This window comes from Humulus lupulus, chromosome 8 (assembly GCF_963169125.1).
Source record: "Humulus lupulus chromosome 8, drHumLupu1.1, whole genome shotgun sequence".
Taxonomy (NCBI): Eukaryota; Viridiplantae; Streptophyta; class Magnoliopsida; order Rosales; family Cannabaceae; genus Humulus; species Humulus lupulus.
This window is the reverse complement of record NC_084800.1, coordinates 7599229-7617185: the sequence shown is the minus strand read 5'-3', so window position 1 is coordinate 7617185 and position 17957 is coordinate 7599229. Positions and strand designations below refer to the sequence as shown.

The following is a 17957-nucleotide window of genomic DNA, read 5'->3' as shown; positions in this document are numbered from 1 at the left end:
TTGTATTACAAAATTAATTTGGTTAATATATATAATTTAAAATAAAAATGATACTTTGGTATGTATAAAAAAATATTATGTACAAGTATAATAGCAGTTAATAAAAAAAGAGTCAATTGGTAAAAATGACTTATTTTTTGAAATTATTTTGTACTTTGGCTTAGTTTTGATAATTTTTTGCAAAATAACATCTGTCTAAAATTTGAACTATCTAAAAATTTCGACTAGTCTGGAATATCGGAGACCATTTTGTAAAAAAATATCAAAACTAAGACAGAGTTCAAAATAAATTATTTTAACAAATGACTATAAAAAAATTATTTATAAGAATAAACATAATTTGATTAAAATAATATAAACTTCATTTTATTTCTATTTTCATTCCAAAGTATCCATCAAACAAAATAATGACAATTCTATTCCATTTTATTCATATTCTCGTTATATTTCCACCATTATCTTTACATTACCAAACGTCACCTTAAGTGAGTATAGAAACTGTTTGGTTCGGGAAAAAAAAATCTATTTTAGTTTGGTTTAAAACTCAAGTATTGGAATAAACCATAGTGAATTGGGCCAACTACATATTTTCGTAAACAGATTGGTGAATAGTTTAGCAATTTTAGGTAGAATGTAAATTTATGAAATACTATTATGTAATCATATCATAACATTTAGAAATTTTAAGAGTACCGTTAAAGGAATCAAGTCGGTGTAATCGTTCAGAAAGATTTACAAGGTGCTTGGAAAATTTTAGGCGAATATCTCTTCTTCTCCTTAACAGTTTTGGAACTTTACTTATGGTGATATTTTTGAAGTGAACGAGTCGCTATGACCCATCTGAATTACGTGTTTATATATCTTGAAAACTTCAAATCACAGCTGAATTTTTCAAAATTGTGTTCAACAATTCTCCAAAAGCGACGAATCCACACGGCATTTGGCGTGAATAATAAAGTTGGTTAACGAGAGAGATCATTCTCATCGTAACAAAAGTCCAACCCAAACCCATGTCGATAAATGCTAACCATTTAACCCAATTAGTACAGCCGAACGACGAACAGCCACAAACTACCAAATAAATAAAACCATAGCCCATAATGATCATCCAAGTTACCAAACATAACACCTAAATGCCTAGTCGTATCTTCCACGCAGTGCAGATCAGACCCGTGTTTGGCAATCTTATTGTCACCAAAGTTCAACCCAATCATAAAATAGGTGGCCAAGACAATACATACACAACTAGGACTGAGACCTAAAACTAATCATATAAAGCATTGCTACTTATTTTCCAAAATAAACTAAGCTAAGATAAAGACATGAATTGGTTAAAAAGAATGTATCTTTAGAACAACCATCACATTCATATCACATATATATAATATAATGAAGGCTCATTAAAAAAAAAAATCTTTAGCCCATGTTAATATATGATATTCATTATCCGAATTCAATCACCAAGCCTAGTGTTTTAAAATAAAGGGCAAATATAAATAAAAACCAGTCCCAATATAAGAAACTAGCTTCACCATCACTATATAAGCTAAGCTACTCGTACTTGATGCCCTAAAAGTCAAGTTTACTTCTCTGAGGAGTTGGGTCCCCGCTTCTTTCCAAATCCAACAACTGCAAATACAACCAACCATAACAACCCATCCATAGAATCAACATTTGGGTTTAAAATGTTATACAAATGTATCAACGTTATCGTAACAGAAACAAACAATGTATTACTTGCTAGGCTAACAAAAAAGGAACTTTTCATTGATAATCTAATTAAAAAGAAGCCGAAATATATACATATATAAAACCGTACAAAAGAGTGATAAAGTTAAACATACCGGCGGTGACGAATCTCCGGTTGTACTGCATACGCTTGTGAGCGCGGCCTCTGGGCTTCTTCTTCTTGTCTTGCTTGGCCACCTTGGGGGTCTGACCCCTGACCTTTCCGGCACGTGCCAACGAACCGTGAACCTTACCTGTAACCCGTTACAGTCACAGATCAATCATATCGCCGGATTCAACATGATGCAGAAAATAAAACAGTTCAAATAAAATTAAAAAAAAAACTAAAAATGAATGAATCGAATTACCCATGGATGATTTCAAAAACTGCTCCTAACGACGCCAAAGACTCAGAAAGATGCAACCTTTGTTGCCTGCGAGTTTCCACTTTCGATTTAGGGTTTTCTTCTCACGGGGACTATTTAAGAAATTTTGTTTCTCTAAATACGGTATCGTTTTGTTCATATTTTGTCAGCTATTTTATTTGACCAAAATACCCTCCATCCAAAATACGAAGCAGAAAAGAGAAATTGCTCCCGTTTTCGTTTTTCTCTTCCTTCCCTCCGACACTACTAGTTCTTCTGGCTCGGAAAATGGCAACCATGCCGAGCCACGGCCTCAGGCACTTGTACTCGACGCATCCATGGAAGAAAACGTTTCGGTTATCCACTTCAATGGCTTCTCTGTCTTCTTCTTTCACCGAAGACTCGGAACAAACCGAGTCCAACGCCGAACCATCTAGTGCAAAATCCAGCCCGTATTTTCCGAAGCGAAACCAGACGCTGGAACTGGTTTGCGAGTCATTGGCTTTCAAAGGGAAGGGTCTATGCAAGGTGGAGGATACTGGGTTTGTTGTATTGTGTGACCGTGCACTCCCTGGTGAGCGCTTCATTGGGCGTGTTACTCGCAAGAAGGGGAACTATGCTGAGGTAATGGAGTTTCTGATTCCCATGGCTTCTTAGAGATTCTCTTGGTCTTGGTCTTGGTCTTGGTTGGTGAGAAAATTATGAAAAACAAGCTTTAGAATGCAATTTTTGCGTGTTATCTATATGCTGCATTTGGCATCAATACTATCAAAATGAAACAGTTATATTAGCTTGTGGAATTGTGCTGATATTGAATGCCTTTGTTGTGGTTTGAGAATGATGGGAAGCTTAGCTGACGAGTTTGTAGGATTAGCTATCATATCTCACTTAATATATATACCCTGCTGGAGGGAAGTTCATTAATTAAGTAAAGCATGTTAATTGATCGTCTGGAAAAGCTCACAACATACCATGAAGATGAAGATTCATGCATGTGCTCGCTTGTACGAAGGTTTTTATATTAATGAAATATCGAATTAAGATATACAACCTAGCTTGAGTTCATAGCGCGCGCGCACACGCACACACACATGTAACAGTGTCCCTTTGTGACCCGAACTGCAGGTAACTAAGTTAAAGACATTATCTCCACACTGGGACCTTGTGGATGCTCCTTGCGAGTACGCTTCTTACTGTGGAGGCTGCAAAACGCAAAATTTGTCCTATGAGGCACAACTCCGAGCTAAGGAGCAACAAGTCCATGATTTGGTGATACATGTTGGCAAATTTTCTCAGTCCGAACTGGAATCTTTAAGGATCATGAAGCCCATTGTTCCTTGTGACATCCAGTTTCATTACAGGAATAAGGTTTGTTCATAATGTAAACCTTGTTAAGTTTGGTTAGTTTCATTGTTCTTTTAAAGTAACCTCTCCTCTGCAAATTCTATCTTATTACTGGTATGATATTTTCAGAGGGAAACAGATATCTCGTGTTAATTTTTTTCTTCTGTTACAGATGGAGTTTTCATTTGGTTCTGCAAAATGGCTACCTAAAGAATCACTTGCAGAAAAACAAGAGGGAGATAACAATTATGCACTGGGACTGCATGCTCCTGGATTTTTTGATAAGGTCCTAGACGTCAATAAGTGCTTGCTGCAGAGCGAGCCTGCCAATATGGTATTATCCGCTTTCCTTGTATTAACCAATGATTGTATATCTTTAAATGCAAGAAATGCACATTAGATCTGGTGTTACAACTTCTGCAAGACACCGGGCCTAGCGTATGCTAAGTAATTGAGAGCCCTTTTCTTTGGCTTACTTTTGGATGAATCCTGTCATTGTCTTGTAGCATGGTGCCCAGCATCATGTCAAGTACATTGAGATGATTGTATGGTTCCCTATGGAATAAGGACTAATTTATTCAATATGGTAGTTTGTAAGTGAAGGGATCCTTGAGCAATTATTCCGTAAATTGCCATTTTCAGCGATTTTTACCCACTTATTACCATTTTATTTTAATTGTAGGTGTTCATTATTGTATTAGCATCAGGGGAATTGAGTTATTTTATATAACTTTTGTATCCATTGTATAGGTTCTTGCTGCTATCCAAGATTGTTGGAGAGATGCAGATTTAGGTCTCTCTCCTTATAATGTTCGCTCTCATGTTGGTTTTCTTAAGCATCTAATGCTAAGATCGGGAAGGTATCATAGCTCTACGATGTCAATAAGCTTTTTCTTAAAACTATGTGAATGTAGATCTTCATGCTTCTCCGTATAATAGTAAAATTATATTTGTATTTCTTTTTGGTTAATAGTAAGCTGTAATTGCAATCCCAGGAATTTGAAGAATGGTCTTCCCGAACTCATGGTTAATTTTGTGACGTCATCTTACAAGCCAGAACTGCTGAAGCCTTTGGTTGAAAGAGTTACAGCTGTCCCTGAAGTGGTTTGTTCAGACTTAGTTGAATAGTTTTATTCTCCTTATTATTGTATTTTACCTTTCATCAAGCTATACATACTGTCAGTTACTTTTCAATTACCTATTATATTATCATCATGTTTTTTACTTCATTTCTTTACAAGTTTCTCTCATGGATTCATGCTTTGCATATAGGTGAGTGTCGTGAATAATGTTAATACTTCTGTTGGTAACACATCAGTGGGTGAGCAAGAGTACACTTTATATGGGAAATCAAATATCACAGAAATATTAAGAGGGCTTACTTTTCAAATATCAGCCAACTCTTTCTTCCAGACAAATACTCGTCAGGTGTGCAACATAACTTAGTCGTTCTCTATTTTCCGTATCGTCTGCTCTAAAACAAATCACTTGAATTTGGTTGGTTTCTTATGATGCTGATTGTGTAAAATCTTTAAATTTTTAGGCTGAAGTTCTATACAGACTTATAGAGGACTGTGCTAGTCTAAGGGGAGATGGCTCAGAGATTGTTCTTGACTTATTTTGTGGGACTGGCACCATAGGTCTGACTCTTGCAAGAAGGTGGTTCTCTTCTCGGTCCATCTGATTGAACTGTCATGTGTAACCCCATAATTTTTCCTATTTGTTGTTGGATCTCATATTTCAGGGTCAAACATGTTTATGGGTACGAAGTAGTTCCTCAAGCAATCTCAGATGCTCGTCTGAACGCTGAGCTGAATGGCATCCATAATGCGACTTTTGTGCAAGGAGATCTAAATAAAATTGATGAAAATTTTGGGAACAATTTTCCCAGACCTGACATTGTTATTTCAGGTTAAATGAAAAGCTAAAACTACATTTTCAATTTCTACTAGAAATGGAAACTTCCTTATTTTACTAATGTCTGAAATTTTGCATTTCAAAACAAGCAGAGCAGATGTAGTAGATTCTCTGTTCCGCATTGCTAACATATCTTCTGTTTTTGCTTTTGGAATTATATGCCGAAATGTTCAGATCCAAATCGACCGGGAATGCACATGAAGTTGGTTAAATTCCTCCTGAAGCTCAAGGCACCTCAAATAATTTATGTGTCATGTAATCCTGCAACCTGTGCTCGCGATCTTGATTACCTCTGTCACGGAGTGGTATGTGTCATATCTTTACCACTAGTTCACTTCTTTGATTCTTAGCCATATTTATCAGATCAAAAAATCTGTGTGCAGACGGAGAAAAATATAAAAGGTTGCTACAAGCTAAAGAGTCTACAGCCAGTAGACATGTTCCCACACACTCCTCATATCGAATGTGTATGTCTATTGGAGCTCTGTGATAGTCCCAGTTAAGGTCAGACAATGCTTCACTACTAAGGCTCATTCACTCCTTGGGGAAAAAAAGGGTGATTTTGTATCTTGAAAGAAATCCAAACCATTTACACATTTTTTAATATTTTTATTCTTTGAATCAAGATTTGGTGTCTGTAAAACCATGTATTTGGATATGGGAAAGGAAAATAGAAGGAAGGCAGGATAGAATGACCTTGCTATATAGTGTAATTCAATATTTCAATGAAGCATTTTTATTCTTAAATATTGATCTTTCAAAAATGTATAACGTCAACTGTTTTCCCAATTTGTGATTATTTTTTAAATAAGAAAAGCCGTTTCCGTTTTGTTAAGGTACATAAAATTAAAAATAGATATATTAACTGACCCAAGAATATGTCTTTACTGGTTATAACTTGTTTGATTCTTAGTTAGGCTTTAATTAGCTATACTAAAAGCGTTAAGTTAGTTAATGTTACATTTTCTTGTTTTTTAACTTCTTTACCTCACTTCTTGTATATACAATATATATAAATAAGAGTATGTCAGCTCTAAGCAAGTTAAATGCTTGATCCTTTTTCAATTCAAGAATCTCTTTACTTTACTACATATGCCATTCTCATTTCTCATATCACAAGAAATAATAGCTGAGTAGCAAGTAACAATGGAGGACACAGTGGAAGGCGTGGACAGAATCTCGGCGCTAACTGAGATTGTGTTGCATAAGATATTATCATTTCTTGATAATAGAAAAGAAGTTGGCAAGAACAGGTGTGTTATCCAAATATTGGAATTTTGTACATAATTCCTTCCCAATTTTACAATTCTATCAATCTTTATAAGTAAAAGAGACTCCTTCTTTGGCGACAGATCAGTTTAAAGACGGGGTTAGTGACTTCATCAATGTTGTTGAGAAGACTTTGCAAAGATTTGTTCTGAATGGTTTGAATATTATTGAAAGATTTACTCTCTTATTGACTAATACTGATCCTGATTCTCCGCTCGATTCAAATCTCTTCGGAAGTTAGAATTACGTTCTATTTACATGACTGGAAATTGTACAAATTAAACAATTAAAAATCTGGACAAAATTGTGATTTTCTGTTCAAATTTAAGTGATTTTCTGTTCGAATTTCAAATGTGTTTTTCTTGGTTACTACTGATTGTGAGATTCAGTTGAATTTGTGACATGATCTGAAAGTACTGCATTTGTTCAACAACAACATAACAACAAGAACATAACAAATAAGGTAAGAACATAACAAATTTCCTCGTATTGAGGTTCTCGAAATTATTGGTTGCGTTGTTAGAGTACTTAATATATGCATGTATATATATTAATTATTTTCTATCTTAAACAACAAGGCCACGAATCTTATAGGCCAAGAATGAAAGATAAAATCTCTCACAAAGAATGTGGGCTATTCTCATTTGTTTTTCAATTCAAAATAAAACTTCTAAAAGTATTTTCGTGCAAGACTAAAAAATTTATGCTGAAACTTGGGGAAAGAAGAAAGGTAGGTAAGTAATATATGCATGCATATATATTAATTATTAATTATTATTTATTATTTATAAATTATGTTTGTGAAACGTATATATACTGATTTGGTTTGTGGTTTTAGAGGCACGTTTTAATGTTGAAGAGTTAGGAGATGTTCCAGATATTCCGACCACAATATATTTTTCTTCTCAAGTTGTCATCGACCAAGATTACCTCTCTTGCCTAAAGGTAAGTAAATGGTATAACATGCATCTTTTTCAGTTTCAGAATTAATTTGAATTATTATTATTATTATTCTTGGATTGGATTGGATGGTATAACATTTATCTATTTTATTTTTATTTATAGCTTTTTTGTGAGAAGTTATTAAATAGTCCATTGAGGTGGTGGAACAATTCTAGTAGTGGCATAATAATAAAATGTTGGCGTCATGATGATGAGTGGCTTCAGAGTCATTTGGTAGAACCATTCACGCGCAGCCAAGTACTGAGAGAGTAAAGAAGTTCGAATCCAGTTAGAATTAATGGAATGAATAATAATTGTTGAACTATATATTTTGATGACGTACAGTATATCTAAGCTACTTAGCTACTTTTTTTTTCTTAATTATTTGTTTAGTTTGCTGTGTTCATGAGAACTGTTGTTACGGCAAAAAATTTGCTCAAATATAGTTTTTTAAATAAGATAATAGTATGAATATTATTTTCAATTTTAATGTCTGAATTTATGTTAACAGATGAATAAATGACCAATCTTTTAAAATTAGTAGTTAATTAATATAAATTCTAACTTCATTATTATTATATATTGTTTAAATATTTTGAATAATGTGATATGATACTAAAATTGCACAGAAGACTTGATTCAAATATATGTTCACTATCAATAAATATATATATATAGCCTAAATAAACCTGATATGCTTCTTTAATCTACATTATTTGATTGCCAACAAATACCTTGTTAGTTGGTATTTGATTTCCATTTTATTAAAAGTCTGGACATTTTTATAATAATTTAAGTATTATCAATAGTGTTATAATTAATTATTTTATAACAGTTTTTCTTTGTTATGATATACATACAATATCTATTATCAAGCTTATAAATATGATGTCTAGAGCAAAAAATTATATCTATTTCATGACATTATTTAAGAGTTATAAAAAATGTTATTATAAATTCTTTTATATAATATGTTATAAATGATGAATTTATCACAATTTCTTTATTTAGTTATATTATAAATGTAATAGCATTTATTGTTGTCATATGTTTTAAAACAAATTATTATTTTTTATTTATATCATATTTTAATAAATTTTATTATATATTTTGAAAATATACTTCAGAAACAAATATTCACAATATATTAATATTTTTTTATTATTTTAATTTATTTATATGTATTTACATATAAAATTAACAATGTCAGAAGATAATAAAAATAAATATGATCATTTATGTTTTATTTCACTATTACATATATATTTGAATAACATAGTAAGTTAAATGACAAATAAAATAATTAATAAAAGACAAAAAAGCACATAAATATTTTCGACTACAGTTCTGAAAATATATATAATAACTTATATACTTTAATATGAAATTTTAAAATATGTGATAAGAAATTATTAATGTTCATTTATTAATTTTTTAATGTATTTATCTTATTTACATAATTTTAAAACTAAAAATAATAAAATAAAGTATTAAGTTTACTCGAAAACAATAATTATGGTAAAAGTCACATCCCTAATAAATAAAGATATTAAATTTCTCATAAGTTAAAATATATTTTAATTAATTAACTAGTTAAATTTTAAAAAAATTAAAAGGAAAATAATTAACTCATTTTTTGAATTTATGATTTGGCACTCTTAGATGACCTGTCTCAATTATTACTTGCAATATTAGCGCCAAAGTCAGATTTAATGGTCAGGTTCCAATGTTAATAGGGTATTTTTACTGTCAAAAATAAAATTTTTGGGTATTCAAGAGAATGAATTGTAAGTTAATTTCTGTATTAATCTGGTATCCGTTGTTTTAAGGTTTTATGTCATTTATTATTTTAAGAATTTTCTGTCATCTTTTTACGTTTTGTCTCTAGTATTGAGGCTATTGTCGTTTTCTATATATTCTGGTAACTGTCGTTTTCTAGATTTTGAGTCGTTTCTTAAGGAAGAAAAGAAGAAATGGCTCAAGTTCCCAATTAGTATCCTAAAATTTAATTCCTGCTTTGGTTTCAAAGAATGAACCTTACTTCTTCATTCATTCATTCATTCATTCTTATTGTTCTTAAATTTATAAATAGGGTTTTACTTTGGGAAATTACCCAAAAATATCCCTTTTACTTTTTATAATTGAGATTTTGTTTTGATAATACATAAATTAGATTTAAAGGCAGAAGCAGAAGGATATATTAATAATTAATTTTTTTATTTTAAATTTAAATATTTATCTTGATTTTTTTTCAACTGATTACTCGGGTATTATAATTATTATTATTATTAAGATATTTCTTTCTTCAAAATATCTCAATTTTTAATTTAAAATTTAATGCATTTACAATATCTTTTAAAACCGGTAGTTTAAAATAATTTAATTTTGGAAAATCGAATAAATTTTTTATACGCAATAATATTTTTGGCTATATAAGTGATTTGCTTTGCAGCCCTATTTCCAATCCATACCACCGTTACCGTACGGAGCCCACTTTTATCTTTGCCTAGATCACAAGTACAGTACACACAAGGCTTCCAATTCTAAAGCTATATATCTCTATTGATTTGCAATGGTTCACCTTAAAAAAGGTAAATTCTTTTTATTAAGTTTATATAATTCATATATATGATATAAACTATTTATCATCAATATGTGTTTTTTTTTATTGATTTCTACAGCGAAAGCAATAATCGAAGGCAGAGACAAAATCTCAGACTTACCTACGTTTATATTGCACAATATATTGTCATTACTCCCAAGGGAAGATGCTACTAGAACTTGTGTTTTGTCTAAAAAGTGGAATTGTTTCTCAAAATTTGAATTCGATGAAAGAATTTTTACAGAAGAAGTATCTAGTTTGACGCCAGAGTATTTGTTGAAATTCTGTAACTTCATAAATGTAGTGGACAAGTCGTTGCGGAGATTCTTTCATCACCAAAAAGCCATCCATAATAATGATAAACTGATAATCCAAAGATTTGTTCTCTCGGTGGATATACCAAGTGTTGATTGTACTGATGCTCTGGTTTCATTGGTCGATGAGTGGATTGAATCAGTCATGGATAATGGTATCAGACATTTATCCTTGATGGTCTCCATAGATTATAGACCTTATTATTCTCTCCCTAAAAATACTTTTCAAGGAAAATCAATAAACAAATTTTCATTTTTGGAAAGGCTTGCACTCAACTCCGTTTATATAAGTGACAAAATTATCAGAGACATCACACGAAACTGCCCTAACATTGAGTTTTTAAGTCTATATTCCTGCTACGGACTGAAGTCTATTGATATTTCCAATCTTAGTAAACTCAAGTTTTGTGAAGTTGCTGATAATCGTGAACATTTGTCAAGAGTTAATATCAATGCACCAAATCTGAGCACCTTTTCTTTGGAGTATTTCTATCAGCCCCCACCACCGAGTGATGATCCACGACTTTGTTGTGAGATGAGTTTGAGTTGCCACAACCTCAAATCTTTAACGTTGTCCCAATGCAGCATCAGTGATCATACTCTTCATTCGAATCTTTCTAGGTTGCCTCTCCTAGAATCCCTAAACATTGATGATTGCTACATGTTGTGTACGATAAGGATCTCAGCACCACAACTCAAGTCTATTCGTCTTTGTGGACGTGACAACATCAAAACTATTAATATTATTGATGCTCCCTCACTTTCATCATTTGAATACGTAGCTTATAACACTAATAAAAACCCGCTTGTATTCTTCTCCAAGAGTCTCCAATGTCCGATGGAAGTTGTTTATGAGATTGACCAATACAAGAAGCTTGACAATTCTTGGTTTCTCAAGATAAGGGAATTTCTTCAGGTTTTCTGTACTGATCAGAGTAAAACATTCCAGCCATATTTCAAAGACTGCGAGGTATAAAATAAAAATTAAACTCTTTCTCTAATTTCTCTCTCTCTCTCTCTATATATATATATACAACTTATAAATATTTATATCTTTTTTTTAATTTATTATTGGTTTGTGGACATTGAAGGTTGGCTTTAATCTTAAAGAGTTACAAGAAGTTGGTATTCCTCCGCCAGTCAAAATTGAGAACTTAGGGCTGAAATGTTTGAGAGTTGAAGAATCATCAACCTATTGTTCAAGTCTCTTTGATGGCCTGCTCTGGAGTTATCATCCGAAGAAAATATCTATTTCCTCCGATTCCATACCCCAAAGAAACTGCGCAAAGGTAAAACAATATATACATATGTAGTTGAATTCACTTTGATTTAAATTATATATTAAGTCTCATTGTTCAAATGGATTGAATAATTTTATGTATTTTGTTTAGATTCTATATGAAAAACTGGTATTGGCGAGAGCAACAAGGTCGAAATGCTGCAATTCTCTTAACAGAAAATGTTGGCGGCATGAGTTGAAAAGTGTAAGCATGGAGATCTCTCAATGGACGGAGTTTGAAGATGAGCCGCGGCTTCTTTATTGGGACCAGTTGCCGCGTACATGGCCAGTGCTTGGAGATTTCGGTCAAGTATTCTTCCATTTGGTCTGGGATTAATTAATGGACTAAAATATATTGTAAAACTATTCAACAAATGGAATGTTTGGAATGATACTTACGACTCCTCAACCAATATTTGTCCAAATCATCCCTACTGAACCAATATTATTCGAGGCTTTCTATATAATAAGTGTGCAGATAAAGAAAATTATTATATTCTTATATTTAACAGAATATTCTTATATTTAACGGTAGTTTATAAACCCTTCAACTTAAACAAAATAAAATAAATAATTAAAAAATTAAAATAAGATATTTTTAAGATATTTTACAATAATAATTATTTAAAAATAATAAATAATTAAACAAATTAAAATAAGATATTTTTTAGATATTTTACAATAATAATTATTTAAAAATAATAAATAATTAAATAAATTAAAATATGATATTTTTTATATATTTTACAATGATAATTATTTAAAAATAACAAAATCATATGTTTTATAAGTTAAATAAAATTTAATTAAACCTAAACTCACTTATCAGAATAATAATATAATCTACTATCAATTAGCAACAAATTATTTTTTTTAAAACTAGCAAGAAACTTAAATTTAAAATACACGTATAATATTTAATATTACATTAAACATATAATATATAATCTCTTGTTGTCACTCTCAAATTCAAAAGCTACAACAAACATAAACTTAAACAAAAATAAATAAATTATTTAATTAAAATAAGATATTTTTATTTGAAATTTATATGACATTAATATAAATTTAATAAAAATAATTAATAAATTCTACCCATAAAACTAAGCACGCATAATACACGTTGCTTATATCTAGTATATAAATATACGTTTTTAGTATCTTTAACTTATTTTTAAAGTTTAAACATTATACAATTTTGGATACTGAACCTGTTTTTAGAAATTACTTTTTGGGCAAAGTTAAAATTAAATATAACAATAAAGTTGAGCTTTTATTCTGAGATGTTACCTTTTATTTCAAAAATTTGACCAAATATACCTTGAAAATCAATTAAAAAGAAATATTTATTAATTCAAATATTATAAAACATCACTATTATAATAATATTTACTCTGTACATAAGCGACCAAGGTAAAACTGACTGATGGTGCCTCTAAGTTCTTTAATAGATTGCATCAAAAAGTAGAGAGCATATAAAAATGACAGACTCACAGGAATTCTACATCTTCAACCTGATGTTCCAGAACAATAGTGGCCAGAGCAAGTCTATATGCTGTGGATCGGAGATTCCGGACAAGAACATATATCTCTTTCTTTCTTCGCTTTACTTCCGGATCATCCCATTGCTCTTTTCGAAGGTGAGCAAGTAACACCGCCTCACAAAATGCTTCTGCCATTGGCTTCTTGCTGCCCATAAAAAAAGAAAGAAACTTGAAACAGTAATGTAATGAAATGAAAGCAATGAGTCACAGACTCACAGTTCTATCTGGCACCAAACGTTTATACTGTTACTAACCTCCCCCTGACAAATCCAGTTGTGACGAAGCCCACTGGCATTCGATGAGATTCACTTGCAGTAGTATCTTCTGGCATCTGAAGTTCCCATTTGCCAGAAGACTCTTCTTTGAAGTATGATGTTACAGCAGACTGGGGGATTTGAAGTCCTCCCTCAATGTTCACTGAACTAAAATGTTCATGACAAGGATATAAACATCAAAGTACATAAATTTGAAAATATAAACTATATATTAATTAGAAGTGCCCTATACAAGTAAGATGAAATGCTACTCAGTGCATGCAAAATGCAGGAGCTTATACAATTTCATAAAATAATAATAATAATAATAATAAATACCTACCTTAAAGTCCACAATGATATATCAGTGGGACGAGGTGCACAAATAACTGCCCCCTCTTCAAAAGAACCTTCCTTGTATGCCCGAAGAAGAACCCTTAGGAAACATAGTTTACGATTCCAAATAATGTTGGTAATTCCATTTTGACCCTGCCCAAGCTTGCTTTCATCCTTCGCAACCTTTGAAAATGATTTCTTCTTATTTGCTATTCGAGGAAATAGAAGCAAATGATCCCCTTTGACTTCATTCAAGAAATTAGTCAACAAAGAAGACGTCCTTGCTACAAAACTGTCTAGTGAAGTACAGTGACCATGTAATCTAGCGTCACAAGATGCACTATCCATATTTGATGTTGAATTACTGTCGTCATGTTTTCCTTCCCTACAAATTATAGGATCTCCAACTGTCGTGAGTAGTCTGTTTAGAGTTACTCGGACACTATCCCATGGTGGTAGAATGGGAACCCTCAAGGGCCGTGTTGATAAAGGGTGAAGTTCCTCTTTAAGATTAGAGGCAACAGCTTCAGTTGCTTTCAGGCTTGAATAAGCATTGCAATCTGGAAAATCTGAAGGAAAACAAGGCAAACCGACCTGCAAGAAGGTGAGCAACAATTAGTGCCAATAATACTAGCCTAACACTTACTTAAAGACTTAAAATGCACACTTACTTCACATGCAACCCAGTGCTTCTCCCTCAAACCAATTGCATGAGCACCCTTAGAGACCAGAGGAACCCAAAACGCCCTGACCCAACTTAGGGGGAGTACAACAGACCAGCTGAAAGGTAATAAAACAACATCTTTAAGTTACCAAACACTAGCAAGTGATGCAGGTCAAACTAAGACGCCGTGATCTTGCTACAGCAATAACAGGAATCAACAACAAAAAGTAAATGAAAGAATAAGCCATGCGAAGGAGGTTACCCAATAGCTAGTCCCTCCTTGTTCTTATCTTTGAGAAGCATAGTAGGGCAACATCTAGAGCATTGCACCTCAGTTGAAGTTGGACCATCAAGGAAAAAAAATTTCTTTTGCAGCTCATGTTTCTCCTTGCAAAGAATACTCTCTTCTACAGGAGGAATGACACCAGAGCTAGCATCCCACAAATTTCTGCTAGTGAGTGTGCCATTGCTGCCAGGTTCAGAGCTCAATGGGAATGACTCTTTACACCTGTCTGAAATTTCTGCTATGCCAGTATGTTCTCCAATTTCATTCCCTGGAATATCACAAGGCATGTCATTAGATACTGCCTCTGGAACATTAGGAATCATTCCTTTCTTTGTTATTGTTCGAGGATCCATGACACTAAGAGATAACATTGCTTTAGAAGATATGTGATCCTCATTTTGAAGTACACAATTCTTTCTAAGTTGAGAACCATTGTCAGCTTCAGCGACTGAATGTTTCTCTACTTGCTGAGAATCCTCTGATATCCTGCAAATCCCAACACCATTTAGTTATCTTTAACACCTGAACTTGGCTACACCGAGCAAAACATCTAAATAACTCACCAAGTAACAGGTAATGCCTTTTGAAGAAGTTCAAATGCCTTTGATCCCATTACTTCTAATTTTGCAAGCTGACCCTCACGTGAAAAACAATGGATCAATATGTCCTTCTCTTCCATCTGAAATTTACATTAGAATATTTAAATTAATAATTTTGAAAAAAAAAAATCATAGCATGCAACTAAAATGCTGGATACTCTTCTCCAAATACAAAAAGCAGTTCAGGAAAGAGAAATTACTTGCCAATGACACCTTAGTAGAAAGAGAGTTTATTACATAGTAAGCATCGTTTTTTTTCTAAGGTAACTTTGTAAACAGAACACAAAAAAAACAATTCATTCCTATATTAACTAATGTGTAACGAGCCAACTGGAATATTGTCGGCTTCTGACTTCACTTCAAATTCTATTCTTCATTCGTATACACTATAGATTACTCTAAATTCATAAGTGTTCTGAAAGATAGAATGTCAAAGTTACCTCTTTCTCGCAAGCAAATTTAAGAGCACCATATCCTTCATCAAAAGCAGAAGCGTGTATCCAGACCCAAAGTTGACGAAAAGAAGACCTGGACTCTGTAATCTCTGGTTTCATAGATCCTAGACCATTAATAGAAGCATCATCACCATCCCTGTTTCTCAAGGAACAAGGTCGCCACATATATGTTACAGGAGCGATTGGCTTAGAAACTGGTGCACCAATATGGTGAAGCTGCAACATAGGGAATATACATAGCCAATTCCTTAACACACCTTAATGGAAAAGAAAAGAAAAAGAAAGAGAAAGAGACAATAACGGAATAACCCACCACTGCATAATCATAGATGGCACCAGAAATGACAGAATTAGAAACATCACCAGGACAAACCGATGGAGAAGGCACCAGCACCGTGCTTAGAATTGACAATAAAGAACCCTGGATATGTAAAACATAAGAATATTGCCAATATATATTTTCTATGAAAACTATAAAAAAAAAAGGGAATGAACTCATGAAGCCTAAACCAATGGTTATGATCAAAACATCAGATGGACATCACTTAGTTCAAAAATACATACTCAGACAGAACGGCTTAAAATATGTGTTTAGGATGAGGAAAAAATAATGAAGCCTAGAAGAGTTGAGAAATAAATGGAAGGCCTACCTCGGGACCCTCCAATTGAACAGCAACATTATAGCTTGCATCATGAATGAGAACTGCATTTCTGAACCACTTCAACAGAGCTCTAGAACCCCTTCCACTACCTCATCATTTACAGAGATAAAAAATAAGACATTAAGATAATAAATAATGAAAACATTAACAAACACTCAAAAACACCCAGTATCGACATTTCTATCAATAAAAAAACACTTGGTAAAAATAAATATAATGCTTTACAAAAAAAGGAAAAAAAAACATAGCCACCTGCCGTGAAGACCCAGAGGTAGATAATAACCCCAGAGCTTTGTCATGGTGAACCTCTTCGCATACCACACGTGGGTCCTAAGCCTCTTTGTCCCGTCCTGTGAAACAGAAAAACCCTCTTCAGGGTTTATTCTCATTTGAGCTCTCCGACGAATACGACGAGGAATGCTGATATTTTCGTTGTCATTTTTATTTTTCTTCTTTTCATCGTCTAAGTTCCTTCCCTGCACTTTACGCCTTCTCTTAGCGGCTTTGCTATTGAAGGAGGTGGTTCGCCTTCTCTTGCTCCGCCGAGACCTGAAATCTCCTTCTAAACGATTGCCCACGATCGAGTGGAGGGACTCGAGTTCGCCGGTTCGCGACTCCGCGAATTTCTGAACGTTGATCTTTTGCGGCGGCTGGGATGGGGCAGAAAGTTGCAACCTTTTGGTTCCACCATTAGTGCCCATTTCAATCCACGGGCCGGAAAGCCGCTACTAAAGTTTCAAACTCCTTAAGCCCACGGTGGAAAAGTTATTCCAGATTCAGAGGCCGAAGGTGGTGGCGGGAGCAATTCGACCGCCACTGTTGCCTGACTTATGGCTTTACAAGGCGGGTACCCATATTAGGTTTCTCTGTGTTCAAAATTTGTTTAAGTCGGTAACTTTAGGTTAATTTCCCTCGTTACCTCTAAATTTTATTCTTCTCTCATTTAGGGTCTTAGTTTTAAAATTTAAATATTTTATTTTTATGAATTATATATTTTTTAAAATGGTTTTTATGAATAATATTAATGTCACGAATTTACACCCTCATTGTCTAAATAAAAAACAAATTAGTGTTATAATTATGGGTTTATACATTTTTGGACCTGTATTTTTCCTCATTACCTGTTTGGACTTTGTGTTTTGATAAATTACTTTTTGGACCGTATGTTTTGTAAAATGGTTAAAATAAAATCCTAAACCCGCTTTTGGTCAATGTTTTCTCAACTAAAATCACAAATAATTTATCAAACTAACAATTCAGAACAAAAATAAAATCATTCTGCTTAAAAACTGTGTTATTATATTCAATTTTTTCTTCATCAAAATTGAGTTTAGGGTTCTATTTTAACCATTTTACAAAACATAGGGTCCAAAAAATAATTTGTTAAAATTTAGGGT

General features: G+C 32.8%; 4 protein-coding genes across 6 annotated transcripts; 2 read left to right on the top strand and 2 right to left on the bottom strand.

Annotated features, from left to right (window-relative positions):
- Positions 1-1400: 1400 nt before the first annotated feature.
- On the bottom strand, positions 1401-2239 carry LOC133794401 (small ribosomal subunit protein eS30z/eS30y/eS30x). The gene is made up of 3 exons (XM_062231630.1): positions 2097-2239; positions 1845-1982; positions 1401-1629 (listed from the first exon to the last, which is right to left on the bottom strand). The coding sequence occupies exons 1-3, from the start codon at positions 2098-2100 to the stop codon at positions 1583-1585; spliced, it is 189 nt and encodes a 62-aa protein (XP_062087614.1). The 5' UTR covers positions 2101-2239; the 3' UTR covers positions 1401-1582.
- A 42-nt stretch (positions 2240-2281) lies between these two features.
- Positions 2282-6101, top strand: LOC133794400 (uncharacterized). The gene is made up of 10 exons (XM_062231628.1): positions 2282-2717; positions 3219-3461; positions 3610-3771; positions 4188-4297; positions 4433-4541; positions 4710-4865; positions 4981-5096; positions 5182-5348; positions 5529-5659; positions 5738-6101. The coding sequence occupies exons 1-10, from the start codon at positions 2382-2384 to the stop codon at positions 5855-5857; spliced, it is 1650 nt and encodes a 549-aa protein (XP_062087612.1). The 5' UTR covers positions 2282-2381; the 3' UTR covers positions 5858-6101.
- Positions 6102-10137: 4036 nt separating this feature from the next.
- Positions 10138-12097, top strand: LOC133794963 (putative FBD-associated F-box protein At1g05080). The gene is made up of 4 exons (XM_062232407.1): positions 10138-10156; positions 10247-11451; positions 11573-11770; positions 11873-12097. The coding sequence occupies exons 1-4, from the start codon at positions 10138-10140 to the stop codon at positions 12095-12097; spliced, it is 1647 nt and encodes a 548-aa protein (XP_062088391.1).
- A 978-nt stretch (positions 12098-13075) lies between these two features.
- Positions 13076-17476, bottom strand: LOC133794399 (ribonucleases P/MRP protein subunit POP1). Of its 3 annotated transcripts, XM_062231626.1 has the most exons (11): positions 16813-17474; positions 16549-16645; positions 16212-16319; positions 15884-16114; positions 15408-15523; positions 15155-15330; positions 14821-15118; positions 14566-14674; positions 13902-14488; positions 13559-13726; positions 13076-13449 (listed from the first exon to the last, which is right to left on the bottom strand). In XM_062231626.1, the coding sequence occupies exons 1-11, from the start codon at positions 17259-17261 to the stop codon at positions 13251-13253; spliced, it is 2538 nt and encodes an 845-aa protein (XP_062087610.1). In that variant the 5' UTR covers positions 17262-17474; the 3' UTR covers positions 13076-13250. The 3 variants fall into 3 exon arrangements, with proteins under 3 accessions (XP_062087610.1, XP_062087609.1, XP_062087611.1); XM_062231625.1 differs by having other exon boundaries at positions 14821-15330; XM_062231627.1 differs by lacking the exon at positions 13076-13449 and having other exon boundaries at positions 13579-13721; positions 14821-15330; positions 16813-17476.
- Between the last annotated feature and the right edge of the window lie 481 nt (positions 17477-17957).